Source organism: Pteropus medius, unplaced genomic scaffold (genome assembly GCF_902729225.1).
Source record: "Pteropus medius unplaced genomic scaffold, Ma_sr-lr_union100, whole genome shotgun sequence".
Taxonomy (NCBI): domain Eukaryota; kingdom Metazoa; phylum Chordata; class Mammalia; order Chiroptera; family Pteropodidae; genus Pteropus; species Pteropus medius.
The window spans coordinates 13,472,779-13,491,219 of record NW_024347791.1 but is presented as its reverse complement, the minus strand read 5'-3'; the positions used below and the strand labels follow the sequence as shown (position 1 = coordinate 13,491,219).

The window sequence follows — 18,441 nt, the reverse complement described above, 5'->3', positions numbered from 1 at the left end:
ATCGCCCCCGCCCCATCCCCATCCTCAGCCCCCACTCCCCTCGCCCCCTAACCCACGCCTTGGAGCACGCTGGGATTTGGCGCCCCCTCTCAGTTCAGCCTATATAAGGCTCCTAGTCTGCGATCCCGGTACACGCGCTACAACTTCGGTTGGTGTGTGTCGAAGAATCCTGACTGCGACCTGAGAGAACAGCGGAGAGGGTCCACCGAGCCTCGCGAAAGGTCCGCTGAGCGGGCTCGCGGCCGGAGCCACTCCGGGCTGCGGAGCACCCAGCGGAACCCACGCCTGGCACAGGTGTGGGACCCCGTCCTTCCTGTCTTCGCAGAGGAGTCCACGCGTGGTGAGTATGCGGTGAGGACTTTTTTTTTTTTAAGATCACGTTTATTCCCCATTCTTATCGGGAGCTGCGGGAGACGAAGTAACGCCTCTGAATGTCTCCACGCAAAACTTGTCACGCCTTCACTGGCTGTACCCCAAAACAGAGTAGAGAAACCAAGCCTTTAGGGCTTTGATCTCCAGGACCTAAGTCCAGATACGAGTTGTAGACAGACATGAGCTGCGGACAGACATGAGCTGCAGATGGAGATGAGCTACAAAGTGATACGCGCTACAAACTAATTGGCGCTTCATGCGCTACAGACTGATAAGCGCTTCAAATGCGCTACAGACTGATGGGTGCTTCAATTGCGCTATAGACTGACAGGCACTTTAATGCGCTACGAACCAGTATGAATTGCTGCGATATATGAGCTGCAGGCTGACTTGCGCTTTAAATGCGCTATAAAGAGGTGTGGAAGAATAACGCTACAAAAATATGGTTAGTACTACAACAGCGCTTCATTGCGCTACAAGGCACAGGAACTGCAGAGGTACATGAGCTGCAGAACAATTTATACCCTGAAATACACTACAAAGTAATAACAGCTGCAGAGGTATCCAAGCTGCACAGTTTTCGCGCTACAAAGAAACCAGCTCTAGAGGAATATGAGCTACAGAGTAAGATACTCTTGCTTTCTTAGACGTGGACCCCACCCTTTGTCTTTAACACACCTTTTGGAATGGCTCCCAGTTTTCTGCAGGACGGTTCTCTGCATTTTATGAGACAAAATGGAGCCCCGAGTAAAAAATCGGTATTTAACATTCTGGCCACAGTATTCCTGCTATAGCAGTGGAGTGGAGGGGCCCTGACTTGAGTGTTAAAAGGGAATCTTTTCGTGGTGGCTGAGTGGGTTGATTGAAGTTGCGGTGTAGTTGTAGTGGTGGCGCGAACTGGCATCCAGCAACAGTTTGTGGAAACTGTTGGTTTACTTAGTATTGGAGAGCAGATTGGATGGCGGGCAATTGCTCTCGTTGCATGAAATGAATCTGGCTTTTGGAGGCGGGTGGGAGGGATATGGGGAGGGGGGAATCCTGGGAGAGGTTTGCAGCCAGTCTGGGACCCGCCTCGCCCATTCTAGCGCGCCTACTCTGCAGAATCCGCTCAAAGCGGACTTAGCGCCTCCCAGCGCCTACTTAGAGCGCGCCTACTCTGCAGCGCGCCTTCCCAGAGCGCGCCTTCTAGACCCTGCCTCTCCAGGCCCCGCCTCTCCCTGAGCCCACCTCCTCTGAGGGGGCTCCCGCACACCCCGGCTCTCTCAGCCTGCCCCCTCTGAGGGGCCTCCCCCAGGCCCCGCCTCTCCAAGCTTGGCCCCTCCTTGAGCCAGCCTCCTGAGTTTGTCTGTGGCCCCACCTCCCCCTACCAGCTAGCTTGCGCCTGCGCAGTGTGCGCCTCCAGCCCCTCCCATCAAGCTCACCTCTGCGCCTGCGCACTTTCACTGCCTGTCTGCACGGCCCCACCTTCCTGCGGTTTCTGCGCCGGTTTTGCTTTTTTTATCCACGAGTGTCTAATAAATATAAGAATAATAAAGAACAATTAACAAAAATAGTAATTATACCTGGAATTTATAAGCGCTTCTTTAAAGTGCTTTGCATACGTTAAGTAACATCCCACAGTTTAAACTCCTGATAGTCATAAAGCGTGCTTCTAGGCTGTCATGGCTGGCTCCTTTAAAGACAATCCAGCTAAGTGTCCTTACAACAAATGATAAAATGTTTTAAATGCTTTTACACTTAAGGTTTGGTTTTGGGGTTTTTTGCTTGTTTGTTTTGTTTTGTTTTTGTTTTTTGAGACACTTCTGTACCTTTGTGGTGGGACCTACTTGAATTGGATACAAAATAAAGAACAACTTGAACTGTTTTATAGGAGTTTTAAATGGATTATTAGTGCTGCTGACTTGGACCCTGAGAGAAAATGAGATGTTTATCTGCGTGCCTATGAAGCTGGATTTTTTTTCTTGGAACTCTAGGCGATTAACCCTGGCTATATTGCCTACATATTTATTAATTGTGCCTGGCACATGGTAGGCATTCATTAAATATGAGTTAAATGACCAGAGTAAATTGTTCAATGCTTTTCTTTGTGTTTGCAGGTTTTTTCTAATTTCTTGCTCCTGGTTCTTTCCTATGGTGCTTCGCTGTCCAGTCCAAGGCATTGCTCACCTTTATCTATCACATTTAACAGTATTTTTTTTAAAGCATGCATTTTAAAACTCTAATAATATAAACTGTCATTATAAAACAACTAAATTAATTTAAAATAGTCAAAATAATTAGCTTTTTTAAAAATAAAAGCTAATGATTTAAATTTGGGGCAAGTGGATTATTTCATGGTACGTAATTGTCATATTTAAAGTCCGTATAATGTAACGTAAAGTAGTTACATTATGAGATAGATGGAAAGTTTTAACTGGCATTATTAAATATATAAAACAAATTTATACTTTACTGCCAGTCAGATGTACCATGTTTATATTTCTAACTAAATGAAGAAATTTTAAAACCTAGTTCCATATATTATAAACCAGGAGCCAGGACTTTGTTAAGGGGGTTTGGGGCCTTGGTTCCCAAAAATATACAAGTATACAATCTATGGATAACATGTGCTTATAATTACAGCTTTCAGTAAGTCCCCAGTTCCCTTTTATCCACTTTGCCACCCTGACCCCTTCTACTTGGAAATTTTGTATCTGCATTTTAAAGAGGTTCAAAACAATAATAGTGAAAACATGCAAATTAATTAATTTGCATTTCACAAATAGTACACTTAGTACTCAAAAAGAAATTTGGACATTCGAAAATGTAAAACAATTAAGTTGCTTAATGAAGTGTCATTTCCTAATGGGATGTTTAATGTACAGAAGTTTTTGGCTACTATTACTCTTTAGTGTATTTGGGAAATAGAAATTTTTAGAGATCATCCTGAAGAGCCAAAGATTAATCAGATGTATGTATGTAATTCCTAAATAGACTAACACTGAACCATTTTTCATATGTAAAGATGGTGTTCCAGGTGGCTTGGAACTGTGTATCCTTTCAAGTTTTAGGAATGGGGCCTCGACACACCTCCCCAACACACACTCACACCCCCATTGAGCTCCTGCTAAGGGGGCATTTAAGGAGCCATAGTTCTGTAATTCAAATCCAGTCACAATGCTCCTCTTTTCTTGTTAACTGGTACTACAGTTACTGTTTAAATGTTTTAAAACTTAAACTGATTGTTAACCTGACTGCTCACTACTCTATCACTTTTAGTAATATTTGTCTCTGGGCATTTATCTCTTTTAGGACTTAGAGTCTCACCCCAAAATTACTATCTCTGGGGATGGAGACCTGAGGCCTGATATTAATAAAGGTCAGAGGTCTCAAACTGGTGACCTTGCAGGCCAAATAAGGCCCCGACTTTGTCTGACCAGCACTGGATTAAAATGTTCTAAAGAATTAAAAGAATGTCCTTGGAGAGAAGAGCATGCATCTCCAAATTATATACTTGCAACCCCTCCCTATTAACTCCAATCTCTTCTCACTTTTATATTAACTTCCTGTGTACTAAAAGCATTTGAATTTTAAATCCTTGTGTAGATCTTCTGTTTCCATAAACAATTCAGTGATTGCTGATTTCCTAATGTGTTATTGTTTCTGATCTATCATTGTGTTTTGCAGACTTTAAAACTGTCAGACCTAGGCGTCAATAAAGCCCACCCCAGTGACTGTGATTGACATGTAGGTTGTTAACTTTCCTGACCTGGGTCAGGCTGTGCCAGACCATTCAGTAAATGCCTTTTCAGAAGTTGTCTAAGTTTCAAAAGTTTTAAGGTTTAGATGACAGAAGTGGCACCTAAGTCACCTGACCTGTGCTTATTAGGTGTTTTTTAATAGGACATTAAAACTTAATTCTAAGTTTTGAAAGTATTAATGTCTACATGGCAAGTGGCACCTGAGTCATTTGACCTGTGTTTATTAGTTTTTTAATGGGATATTAAAACTCTTAATTTAATTTATTAAAAGTTTAATAAATAACGCATTATGTTGTGAACTTATATTCTGAGTGTCACTAATGTAATTGTCTTTGAGTTGGAAATAAAACTGAATGTCGGACTATGATGCGTTAATTACATCTTCTAACTTCTAAACTTGAATATTGAAAGTCAATTATTCATTGTTTTGGTAGCTTAAGCTATTAAATAATCAAATAGCAAGTGAAAACTATTAAAATGGCACAGTAAATCTGTTCCTTAAGGACTCTTTGGGGAGGCCACACCAACAGCACAGGGCATAGGGAGAGTGGCTGTTTGTGGTGGAGTTGGGGCAGGGGAGGGTCCTAAAGGATTAGGGAGGGGTCTTAGGAAAGAAGCTAAAGGCTGAAGTTTATTTTTCATCTAACTTCTCTGAATAATCTATGTTTATCTTTGTGATTTTATTTTATGTAATTAACTTGTATCCATTTTTGCCTTTATGGGTCAGTCAGGTAGCCAGGACTGCCAAATTAAAATTTACTGAATAGGCAGGCTACCTGCTTTATATATTATGGTTCTAAACTTTTTAGTAGTTTCCTAGAATTCCAAAAGCGAGAATTTGATGCTCATTTAAAAAAAAATCATTGAAAAGTCAAAATAATTAAATTACTCTAAATACATTTAAACCTATATTCAGGAAATATATCATCACTGTGTGATGACTTATTGTATATGTGATTTATTGTCACCATACCCATAATTAGGACATTTAATCCCCTCTTTCCTGTTCCCCCACCCCACTACCCCCCACTATTTGAGTTCAGCCCTATCCCACTCTAAGTTACAAACTTTCAGGTGGGGCTGCACTGACAAATCTTGTTTAAAAGCAGGGATTGTACATTGGTAACCTGCAAGTCAAATAAGGCCCTGGATTTGTTTCACCAGCACAGTATTTAAAAAAAATAATATCTTTAGGTGGGAAATGCGTGCCTAGGTTGCCATAGTTGCAGCCCAGCCCCTCCCTGTTTTAAAACCATCCTCTTTACACAGAAAGTTAACTTTCTGGTTTCTTATTAATGTCTACTAATAGTTACTGAGCATTCACTATGTGCTTCACCTGCATTATTGAATTAAATCTTTATTATAAGTTTGAGGTGTACTATTACTGGGCTTCTTCCAATGTCACATGTTATAGCCCAGCTCCTCCTAGGAGGTAGCAACTAATGTTTGTTGAGTGCTTGCATAATAAGGAGGAAAATTGATGTACCCATGTTGCTGCTCAGTGCCATTTCTGTCTCATAGGGAGTTCTCTTTGGGAAATCAAATTGTGGTCAGAGACGTAATTTAGACAGTCCCGTGGGTTTTGTGGCAATTGTCTGTAGTGGTGGACCAGGGAGGTAGGGTTGGCTGAATGCCCCTGCCCTCAGGGCTGATAAATACAGGCATTGTGATTTTAATTCCCCCTTTCTTTCTTTTTTTTTTTTTTTTGGTGGGGGGGGTGTTCCCTATTGGATGGAATATTATCTATTATTCAAAAAACAACTTTTCTAATAACAGTTAATCATTTTGGCTTTATTTTATGTAATTTGTTTGATAGTCATCTTTGCCTTGAAAGTTTCTTGCTCTATTCTCTGGATACAAAACTACTTGTTTGGAGGATCTCGGCATTCTTTTATAGTTCGTGCTGTTAATACAGTTGTATATTGTTAAATCATAATAAACAGGTGATTTTGAGGAGGAAAGGGTGACTTGGACATCAAAAGTAGGGTGCTTTTTCTTATCTATTGTCTCTTTGCAGGGTTTTTAATTATTAATGTAAGCAAATAGACCATAGAGCTACTTTAAATACTCAGGTATTTAAAGTACTTTAGTATACACTTTAATGATAAAATCTTTATATTGTACTTTTTAAATTGAATGTGTTTAATTTATGCTTTTATCTTCATTTACAGAAACAAAAAGCTTTTGAAAACAAAAAGAAGAAAGAGTGGAAGAGGAGGCCAGGATCCAGGCCTTCATCCTCACAGGAGTGAAGCTACATTTGGGAGGTCCCCTCCCACCCCAGCTCTCACCCTGGGGCCCGACTGCCCTCCTCCTCCTCCTCCTCCTCCCCCCAACGCTCCCTCTTCCTCCTCCTCTCACAGCGGCCCCAGGGGCCAGTACATTCCCAACCTGGCTGAACACCGGCGGGACGATCTCTCCGAAGAGATCAACAACCTCAGAGAGAAAGTCATGAGGCAGTCGGAGGAGAACAACAACCTGCAGAACCAGGTGCAGAAGCTCACCGAGGAGAACTGCAACCTTCGTGAGCAAGTGGAGCCCACCCCCCAGGATGACGAGGATGACCTCGAGCTCCGCGGTGCTGCAGCCGCTGCTCCCCCACCCATTCTCATAGAGGAAGAGTGCCCTGAAGACCTTCCTGAGAAGTTTGACGGCAACCCAGACATGCTGGTTCCTTTCATATCCCAGTGCCAGCTCTTCATGGAAAGGAGCACCAGAGATTTCTCAGCCGATCGTGTCCGCGTCTGCTTCGTGACAAGCATGATGACCGGCCGTGCTGCCCGCTGGGCCTCTGCAAAGCTGGAGCGAGCCCACTACCTGATGCACAACTACCCAGCCTTCATGACTGAGATGAAGCATGTCTTTGAAGACCCTCAGAGGCGAGAGGCTGCCAAACGCAAGATCAGACGTCTGCGCCAAGGCATGGGGTCAGTCATCGACTATTCCAACGCTTTCCAGATGATTGCCCAGGACCTGGATTGGAACGAGCCTGCGCTGATTGACCAGTACTACGAGGGCCTCAGTGACCACATTCAGGCGGAGCTCTCACGCGTCGAAGCCCCCAAGTCACTGTCCGCACTGATTGGTCAGTGCATCCACATCGAGAGAAGGCTGGCCAGGGCAGCGGCAGCACGCAAGCCACGCTCCCCACCACGTGCTCTGGTGTTGCCTCACATCGGCCACCACCAGGTGGATCCTACTGAGCCTGTGGGAGGCGCCCGCATGCGCCTGACCCAGGAAGAAAAAGAAAGACGCAGAAAGCTGAACCTCTGCCTCTACTGTGGAAACGGAGGCCACTACGCCGACAACTGTCCTGCCAAGGCCTCAAAGGCTTCGCCGGCGGGAAACTCCCCGGCCCCGCTGTAGAGGGACCTTCAGCGACCGGGCCAGAAATAATAAGGTCCCCACCAGATGATGCTTCATCTCACTTGCAAGTAATGCTCCAGGTTCATCTTCCGGGCAGACACACCCTGTTCGTCCGAGCCATGATTGATTCTGGTGCCTCTGGCAACTTCATTGATCATGAATACGTTGCCCAGAATGCAATTCCTCTAAGGGTCAAGGACTGGCCAATACTGGTAGAGGCGATTGATGGACGTCCCATAGCATCAGGCCCAGTTGTCCATGAGACGCATGACCTGGTCGTCGACTTGGGAGATCACCGCGAAGTGCTGTCATTTGATGTGACTCAGTCTCCATTCTTCCCCATCGTCTTAGGGGTTCGCTGGCTGAGCACACATGATCCCAACATCACCTGGAGCACCCGCTCAATCGTCTTTGATTCTGAATACTGCCGATACCACTGCCGGATGTATTCTCCAATACCGCCAACTCTCCCACCACCAGCACAGCCGTCTTTTTACTACCCAGTCGACGGATACAGAGTTTACCAACCGGTGAGGTATTACTATGTCCAGAATGTGTACACTCCAGTAGATGAAAACGTCTACCCAGATAATCGCGTGGTGGACCCTAACATAGAAATGATACCTGGAGCACACAGCATTCCCAGTGGACACGTGTACTCACTGTCTGAACCTGAAATGGCAGCTCTGCGGGATTTTGTGGCCAGAAATGTGAAAGATGGGCTAATTACTCCAACAATCGCACCTAACGGAGCTCAAGTTCTCCAAGTGAAAAGGGGGTGGAAACTACAAGTTTCTTACGACTGCCGAGCTCCCAACAGTTTCACCATCCAGAATCAGTACCCTCGACTCTCTATTCCAAATTTGGATGACCAAGCTCACCTGGCGTCGTACACTGAATACGTACCTCAAATGCCTGGATACCAAACATACCCCACATATGCCACGTACCCGACCTACCCAGTCGGATTCGCCTGGTACCCAGTGGGACGAGATGGACATGGACGCTCGCTCTATGTCCCTGTGATGATCACCTGGAATCCACATTGGTACCGCCAGCCTCCGGTCCCCCAGTATCCACCTCCGCAGCCGCCGCCACCACCGCCGCCGCCGCCACCACCGCCATCCTACAGCACCATGTAAATGCTGTCATGTCCCTCAGGATCTCTGCCCTCGTTTTATTCCTGTTCAGCTTCTCAATCAGTGACTGTGTGCTAAGTTGAGCTCCTGCATCTTCAGGCCAACGGCCAACCTGAGGCGGTCCTCTCTGAAAGGCTAGAGAAGGTCAGGGCAACCCTGGACTGGCGCACATCCTAAAAGCACCAAAAGCTCACCATTTTCTGGGAGCAACAGAATATTCACCAACAAATTATCTCTCAGTTTTCCACCTCGATTGTCAATCTAACTAAATTTCCTAAGTTTACTTCCCAGTGAATCCTGGAAACCTCAACTAACATTTACAGAGAAGCTGATGCAAACACAGGAAATGCTGATTTCTTTGTGGAGGGGGAGACAAGGAGGAGGAGGACATGACTTTTCTTGCAAGTTTCGGTACTCTCTTTACATCATTGGAGGACCGAGGCCTTATTAAGGAAGCCACAATTATTGGTGCAGTGTGAAACGGCTTCCGTGATCTTTTTGCTGCACCCTTAGAAACTTCATCATCTTCATACTTTTCATGGTTCTGTTAATTCTCAAGGAGCAGCAACTTGACCGGTTCTCCCAGGAGCAGGCAAAATTCCTGCAACAGAAACACCTCAGGCCTGAGAAGGAAGTGCCCTCTCAGACGGACTCTTGCATGTTGAGTGTGCCTTCACATCCTGGTGCAAATCACATGTACCCAAGAACTCTGGCTTTTTCACAACACCTTACCATCATCATGCCAGCAATGGCTTCTTTCGAAATGTTAAGCTGGTAACCAGAGACTGTTGGTGGCTCCAGGTGTGTTGGATGTTTGTAAAATGTAACCACCTCTCAATTTTATCTGAGGGCTAATGAGCAGCAAATCAAAAGGACTCTGAAATCTTGTACCCAATTCTTTAAAAAGGGACTCTGAGTTACGTTTCCAACTCGTTTTAGAAAGAATGTTCATGAGTGTTGTTATTTGGCTGGAAGAATAAGACCGGAAGTCTTGGGAACATCTATCCACGTCTCTGCCTCCGTATGCATATGGGCATTTTCATCATCAGTCCCCTCACTAAACTGTAACATCAGGATGCTCAGAGAGGGGAAATGATTTTAGTATTCACACCCACGCTTCTATGCCTGGGAGGGATGTCTTTGAAGAAGAGAAATTGGGGCACTGGACGCTGTCTGGAGGATATGGACTTCTTTAGTGAGCTTCAGATCCAGCTGTCAGTGAATGAAAGGCCTCAGAAAGCAACTCAGATGATTCAATCCAGTGACATCAGCTGATGTCTCCTGGGTACTTTGTGCTAACCTGGGACTGCCTGACTTCCTTTAGCCTGGTCCCTTGCTACTACCTTGAACTGTTTGTCTAACCTCTCTCTTTTTGTTTAATTCTTTACTGTTGCCATTAACCCTGTTGCAGGATTTGTGTCATCCTATCCGCCTGATTGCTGAGACTCCATTTTACTGCCTGCCATACATGGAGAAGAGAGAGGCAGGCTTCAAAGAATGTGTTTCAACACATGGTCTCCAATTGCCAAAACACAGTTTAAGCAGTAGAAAACAACATGGTTGCCTATCAGGAAGAGGAGTCTAACGGTGAAGTTCCATTTTTCATCAATATCATCTTTCACATGTTCACTACCATCCACCCTTATACTTGCATGTTTAAATACTTAACATGTTTTAGCTGTAGATTAGCTGTGTCCTTAGCAATGTCGTAAAGTGGTGACTGCTCAAAAATTATTTCCATTGAATTACAAAATACTATCCAATTCTTATTGTGTTAGAGTTAAGGTAATTGATAAGTAACTTAGTATAAAATATTTCTTTACTGTGAACTCTTACAACACTGTGAATGAGAGGCTCCTCAGAACTGGAGTTTTGTATAATAGTTCATCTTGTTCATCTTCAATCTTTTATTTTAATATCATATATAATTTCAGTTTTATCGATTAGGCCTTTAAAAAGCACACAAAAGATACAAATTCAAAAAAGATACTTAATTGGCTATTTAATCCAAAACAAGTTTCTTTTTCTTTTTCTTTTTCATTGGAAACAGAAAACTTGTCAGTCACTCATGTGTTTTAGAGTACGTGATTACTTTTAAAATGGTGCATTTGTGCTTCTGGACTATTTTGAAGCGTCACTTCAGTTTACCTCAGATATCAATCCATCCTCCATACATTTGAATTCAAGTTGTATTGTGTCAAATTTACAGTTGTCAATTGATCTTCAAGCTACAGAGGGCCTAGAAATGGGTCGTTGTCTGCAGCCCTGGCATGTGCACACGGACATTTGCCATCACCGCAAGCAAAAGTCTGGAGATGTTGGCCATTGACAGCAACAGTCAGGAAGAGTGTGGTGGTGTGGGTTAGCAACTCACAGAGGAAGTCTCTGACATGCATTTGGCTGTTTATGTAAAGCTATTGAAAAACGTATGGCAGTGTGTACTATGCTCTCTTGCTATATATACTATCTATAAATGTAGGTTTTAAGGATAAGTAATCTCAAATATATTGTTCTATAGTATCAGAATTTTATTAAGTTTCCTTTCACTCAATTGATTTATTTTGTTGTTATCAATCAAATTTATGTTAATTGGATACTTCAAATTATTTGGCATTTTCCAACAAAAACTCCTTTATTTGTAAGAAAGGAAAGAGCAAAGGAATTAAATCTCTATCCAAAGAAGTTAGAAAGGGAGCAAAATAAAGCTATAAAGGAGATAAATAAAGCAACATCAGAATTATTAAAGCCAATAGTCACCCCTTTGAAGCAAATTGGCAAAATTGATTGACTTTTGGCTCAAATATGCAGTGCGAATTTAAAAATCAAGGAAGAAGAAGATATGAGCTCCCGTTGTCAGGCAAGCCTGAAGAAAACTAGCTAAGGTCATCATGCTAGGATATTGAAATGGAAGAAGTTTATGTACATTTCTGAAGGGTCAGTTTAGTTTGAATAATGAGGTATTTGTATTAGATATTGGAAAAATGAAGAATTAGTTTGATTAAATCATGTGAGGTAGCACAGTAAACTGGTAGGTGCGTAAAGTAAGAGAGGCACATCTATATAGTGCAGTCTGGATTTCTGTTTAAGTTTGCAGGTACCTCTTAGACTTCTGAATTGATCCAGGTGTCATCTACCACAGACATCTAACATCAGAACGAATTCCAAGACTGGCAACAGAGAACATTGCTGGGAAGACCTGGGCAGAAATGACAGGCCACCTGCAGAGGTGAAGAGTCCAGTGGGAACAACACATGTTCATCTTGGGACCGAAAGTTCTTTGTTGTTTCAGATTGTAGAATGCTATTGAATTGGTCTGTGGAAAATTATATTGTTTTTATTTCTTTGCATAATCATTTAAGTAATCAATTAAGTAATAGGGGATATATATAATCATAAGTATTTTAGGGTAGGAGGGATTATTATGTAATCATAAGTGGGTGGGGTTAAACAGCATGATTATGTATTAGGTATCTCTATAAGTAGACACGTGTACTTGTGATCCTTTACTCTGTGATTGCTACCCTTAAAGATTGCAAATAAACTCGGAGGGAACTGCAGGGAGATCAGCCTATTTAGGGCGAATTGGACATGGATAAAACCCTAATGGGAGAAAGTTCAAAGGTGATTAGATAGATAATTTAATAGAGGTTCATTGCCCTGGGTATTAACTCCAGAGATTAAGAGTGTGAGCAAAGCTTTTAGAGAGTTATAGGATGGATAGATACCCTTTGAGAAATTGTCACTGGAATGAAGTTGATAATGATGGATGGTAAATATTCATGGAATTCATACAAGAGTGATGAATAAGAACGCTTGCTCCCATCAGTAGCCCTCCTCTTTACCCCTACCTCTTCTCCCTACTCCTACACTTACCTACCTCTCCCACCTCCCTACCCTTCCCCATTTTATTGCTGTATTCTCCTTATATATCTCTCAATTTACTAATACCGCATTGATGTTATAATTTCAATTAATAAAGATTTAGTGGTTAAGTGCAAACTGTGTCCTGATCATTTCAGCGGCCACCAGTATCAAGGGAACAGGGTAGGAGAGTGGGCAGGGTGCCTTGAGGTTGAGGTGTGGGGAGGAATGAATAGGGAGTGGGGAGTGGACAGAGTGGGAGTGGTGGGGGAAGATGAGGGGAAGGTGTGGAGGGCAAGGCAGTGGGGAGGATGGGTAACAGGGAAGGTGGGGGAGTCCAGAGGATGGGTGTGGGATGGGAAGAAGAGGTGGGAGGGTCGAGTTGGGGGTACGTTCAGAAGTGTGGAGGGTGTAAAGTATATATTAATCAAGCAACCCAGTATCTATTATTCAGAATACTCCAAGAAATAACTAAAACTTTCCAGTTGCAAAACTTTAACATGTAAAATAGTCACAATTAACAGCAATTCTATTGCTGTATAAACTTTTTTAAGATGCAAAACTTAAAAAATTAATATAAGTAATGACATAAAAAAATTTTAAGCTGCAAATCTTTAGCAAAAATTTATTTTTAATATCAATTTTAATTATAATATTTGAGATTTATTAAAAATTGTAAAAACATGACGAAAGGAAGACGTACCAAATGAAGTCAGGTGGTGATGTGGGGAATTAACATACAGATGTTTTTAATACCAGTTAACATAGTATCAGAGTGATCATGAAAATCATCTAAAGAAGTGACATGTTCATAAAGCACTCGTCCATCATATTTCAAAACAATGACATTAGAGTTGTAGAATAATAGGTTGCATACAGAAAACCTGAACTAAATAGCAGTAATCATTTTACAATATATATGTCAAACCATTATGCTGTACACCTTAAACATATACAGTGATGTATGTCAATTAGGTCTTAATAAAACTGGAGAAAAAAAAACATTGCCAGTTCCTCCCCATACCTTCCGGGGGGGGGAAAAAAAAAAGCCTGAAAAGGGGACTCTTAATGATGTACTAGTTTCAAAGAGTTGCTGGATTCATATGATGTGGTGGTCACAAACACAGTGGCTTTTGGGGACAGATATATAGAAGATGATGACTAAATGATAAAAAATGTACACTATGATAAATGATAATGATAAAAAAATCACACCACTTAAAACACCTCTTCCTGAAAGCAGGCTACCCTGAATATTTGTCCATCCAGCCCAGAGTTCACAGACTTCCACGGTGTGCAGGGTAGTGGGTGGAGTTGGAGAAATTGGGAGGGGGACACAAATGCCTATTTGAAGGGTTACTTGTTTAAACCATGACGTATAAAGCTAGTAATCAAATCGCTCAAAGGAAATTATTCATTCCTCTTTTTCACACCTAGGCTCCTCCCATCCTCTCACACACACACACACACACACACACACACACACCCTCCCCCCCGCCTCACTATAACCACATATAAGACAAAATATGTCAGAGTCTCAAGATTGTATTACATTATTATGCAGCTGGATCACAAGGCTAGTTCAGAACATTAAACTTATTGTATACAGCAATGGCAACATTTGTTAAAAATCCATATCGGTTTTACAAAAGAAGTGGCTGCCCAAAGAGGTATCAAGTCTGTGTATAAAGAATCTCTCTAATCCAGTGTAGTTGAGGCCGGTTATTAACCAAAACAATTGTTTAAAATGAGGACTACACTACGTTAAAACACGTAAATGTACCTTCATTGGTCAATCTTGATAGAGGCCTATGTTTCACTGATTGGAGCTCTGAGTTACCTTTCTTGAATAAATTGTATAAGTAACACAACATTGGGGAAATACGGAATTTTAAAAAAACATATGAGCAATAAAATACTAGTGTAGAGAATCACTTTTGATTCATACCTCGAAAAATACATTAATGAATTCTGGATCAAGAACTACAAGAAGAAAGAAGAACTTAATGGTGGGGGAGGGTAAACAAAATTATTTGTGGAATAATAATAGCAATCAAAACTAAGACAATGGTTTTGAATTCATAAAGAACATAAAAAACTAAGACAATGGTTTCAAATTCATAACAAGAATAAGAAAATATTTGGTACATTCACATAAAATATGTGATAACCCAAACACCTAATATTTTCCTGGAAAAATTAAATACCTTACTCTCACCCTTTACTCCTTTTCTGGTTTCTTTGAATATATATAGAGAGAAATCTGGATAGATAAATGCTAAATAATAAATAGATGGATAGATACATAGATAAATGAATAAATGTGTGCTTAATAATTTTTTAAGATGTTTCAGAGATAAGTAAATACTCAATCCTTACCTTTTACTCTTTTTCTGGCTTCTTCGAATATACATAGAGAAAAATCTGGATACATAATTAATTAATTAAATGGATGGATGGTTAAATGAATACATGTGTTTGTGTGTGTTCAATAATTACTGGTTTATTTTAATGTGCCAGACACTGAGTGAGGTGTTGGGGAACACAATGCTGGGCACCGACTTTACACTGAGATACCTAACATAGTTGAAGGATGAGCACCCAATGATTCACCAGCAAGGCAGGGTACCCCAACTTTCTTAGGCACCATGGTGGCCCAAGTTATTTGGGAGCAGGCACTATAACATCAACATTAAGTACAGATAAGAATCTTTCTTAACATATTTTTTACTTTGAGCTTTTTTCTAGAATACAATAAATTTCTTAAATGTTTATTTATTTTTATTAGTGTTTGAGAATTCAAAAGGATCAACAAGAGACAAAGGCTAAGTGGTTCTTTGCTCCCAAATTAACCTCCCAAGAAACCCCTTTAGCACACAATAAAGCTCCCTAGTGGGATTACTGGGTAATGTGGAGTGTGTGTTTTGTTTTATAAGATCTGCTACACCGTTTTCGCAGGTAGCCCCTAGAGATAGTTGACACATGTACATTAGGGATCCTGCTTCCTGGTAACTCAAAGTAATTTACAGAATAACATTTGACCCAAGACAATAACTAAAAAGAGAGCAACCTCTGGAAGATCATTAATTATGTTTTGTGTCTGGCTTTTGTAGTACTTACATAAGAAAATCACTGAATTTAAACTGTCACCAACTTCTGTCATTGGCTCGTTCTTTTCAGGGAGTCCATATCATAAGCCAAGAAAGAAATAGGTTGCCATTGTATACAATAAAAACATTTTTTCTATTCTATTTCTAAGAGGTTTCAACATTATTTATATCTCATTTACATCAACCTGATGTTAGCATATATATATCTATCATCTAGGCCTAAATCGATTTCAAGACTGTATTGCTCATTTTTATAACTTTGAGTCATCTGAGTACCACTAAAAGTTTTATCACCGATTACAGTTCTTAAGATTAATCGCAGTAGGGTGATAGTATTTTACAAGCTTTTAGGATCACAAAATTGGCGTATCAAATTACCCTGTCATTCTAACACTGAAATAATGCCCAATTCCGAGAACTAGATTTAAGTTTTGTAACCAAGTGCTTAAATCCAACGTTGGGTTTGCAAGAGTGTTCACTAATCACCTCTCTTCTCTTTTGAACCTACTTGAGAATGAACATAGGAAGTTAGATGTGAATTAAAGTGTATCTTTTAATAAAATTGAGATATAATTGACATATAACATATTAGTTTCAGGTATACAACATAATGATTCTGTATGACTTATATCACTTAGTATATAATGTCCTCAAGGTCATTATAAAATATGATAACCACAGTAAATCTAGTTAATCTTCAATCAGCACACATACTAACATTTTTTTCTTGTGATGACAACTTTCAAATATTATTATTTGAAATAATTCAGTATTTTAAACTACAGACATCATGCTATACATTACATACCCGGCCCATACTTATATATTTTATAACTGGAAATTTGTTCCTTTTGACTACTTTCACCCATTTTGCCCACCCTCATCTCCTTATCTCTAGTAACCACCAATCTCTTCTCTGTACCTGTGCATTCTTTATTTTCTCTCTTTTTTAAAAGATTCCTCATGTCAGTGAGATCCATGGTATCTTTTTCTGTCTGACATATCACTTAGCATAATGTCCTCGAGGTCCATCTATATGGTCACAAAAGGCAAGACTTTCTTCTTTTATATGGCTGAATAATATTCCATTGTATATATGTACCACATTTTCTTTATTCATCCATTAATGGACACTTATTTACAATAGTGAAGACATGGAAACATGTCTGCAGTGAACATGGAGGTGCTGATATCTTTTTGAGTTGGTACTGTTGTTTCCTTTGGATAAATACTCAGATGTGGAATTGCTGACTCATATAGTAGTGCTATTTTTAACATTTTGAGGAACCTCCAACCTGTTTTCCACGGTATCTGCACTAATTTACATCGCCATCAACAGTGCACAAGGGCTCCCTTCTCTCCACATCATAGCCAACACTTGTCTTTTTTTTATGATAATCATTCTAATAGGTGTGAGGTAATAGCTCATGGTGGTTTTGATTGCATTTCCCTGATGATTAGTGATGTTGAGTATCTTTTCACGTACTGTTGGCCATCTGTATGTCTTCTGCAAAAAAATGTCTATTCAGATCCTCTGCCCATTTTAAAATTAGACTGATTTTTACTATTGAGTTATATGATTCTTTATATATTTTGGATATTAACCCCTTATCAGATACATGATTTGCAATTTTTTTCTCCCATTTGGTAGGCTGCCTTTCCATACTGTTGATTGTTTCCTTTACCATGCAGAGCATGTTGGTTTGATATAATCCCCCTTGTTTATTTATGCCTTTGTTGCCTGTGCTATCCAAAAATTTATTGCCACGACCAATGTCACAAAGCTTTCTCCCTATATTTTATTCTATGATTTTCTTTTTCTTGCCCAAACTTCATTATTTATAGTGTGTATACATCACAGTATGTCCTCCCCGCAGCCCAAACAGAAATCCACATAAACATACAGTGAAAAATTTTTATATTTAGAATTAGCCAGCTGGATTCAGTTTAGATGATCCCAATTTTGTCAGCAACAACCAAAGCATCATAGCCGGGAGCCAGCCGAAAATATATCTTCTTATCTCCATCAGGCCCGATCGGGGTGTTGACTTTGGCCATGTCAATGTCACAGAGCTTCTTCACAGCCTGTTTGATCTGGTGCTTATTGGCCTTGACATCCACAATGATCACAAGCGTATTGTTGTCTTCTATCTTCTTCATGACTGACCCAGTAGTCAGGGGGAACTTGATGACAGCATAGTGGTCAAGCTTGTTTCTCCGATGGAGGGGAAATATGCTCTTCTGAGGATATTTGGGTTGCCTTTGGAGCTGCAGTGTCTTGGGCCATTGGAAGGTGGGTCATGTGTGTATCTTCTTTTTTTGTGTGGCTGTGGATGCCTTTAAGCACTGCTTTCTCTGCCTTCAAAGCCTTCACTTTGGCTTCGGCTTTAGGAGGGGCAGGGACTTCCTTCTTCCCTTCTGGCACCATCTTCGTAAAAAGCTATTCTAGGACTTTTATAGATATTTTTTATCGTCTAGTTGAGGATGTTCCCCCCTAATCCTATATTGTTGAAAGTTTTTGTCATGAGTTCATATTGGAGTTTATCAAATGCACTTTCTATTTTTATCAATATGATCATGTGATTTTTCTTTTGTAGCCTATCAATGTGATGGATTACATCAATTGATTTTCAAGTGTTGAACTAGGCCTGCATACCTGGGATAAATCCTACTTGGTCATGGTGTATAATTCATGTTATACATTATGTTGAGGCTTTTTGCACCTATGTTCACAAGAGAGATTCATCTGTAGTGTTCTTGTAATGCTGGTATTAGGATAATGCTGTCCTCATAAAGTGTGTTAGGAATTATTCCTTCTGCTTCTACCCTCTGAAAGAGATTGTAGAGAATTTG

The 18,441-nt window shown here is 40.8% G+C and overlaps 2 protein-coding genes across 2 annotated transcripts; one reads left to right on the top strand and one right to left on the bottom strand.

The window, feature by feature from the left end:
- Positions 1-74: 74 nt before the first annotated feature.
- On the top strand, positions 75-12,616 carry PEG10 (paternally expressed 10). The gene is given in 3 exon segments (XM_039878066.1): positions 75-351; positions 6,284-7,449; positions 7,452-12,616. Coding segments are annotated over 3 exon segments (2,340 nt in total). The 5' UTR covers positions 75-346; the 3' UTR covers positions 8,621-12,616.
- A 4,919-nt stretch (positions 12,617-17,535) lies between these two features.
- On the bottom strand, positions 17,536-18,016 carry LOC120615008 (60S ribosomal protein L23a-like). The gene is given in 2 exon segments (XM_039878067.1): positions 17,536-17,907; positions 17,909-18,016. Coding segments are annotated over 2 exon segments (480 nt in total).
- Between the last annotated feature and the right edge of the window lie 425 nt (positions 18,017-18,441).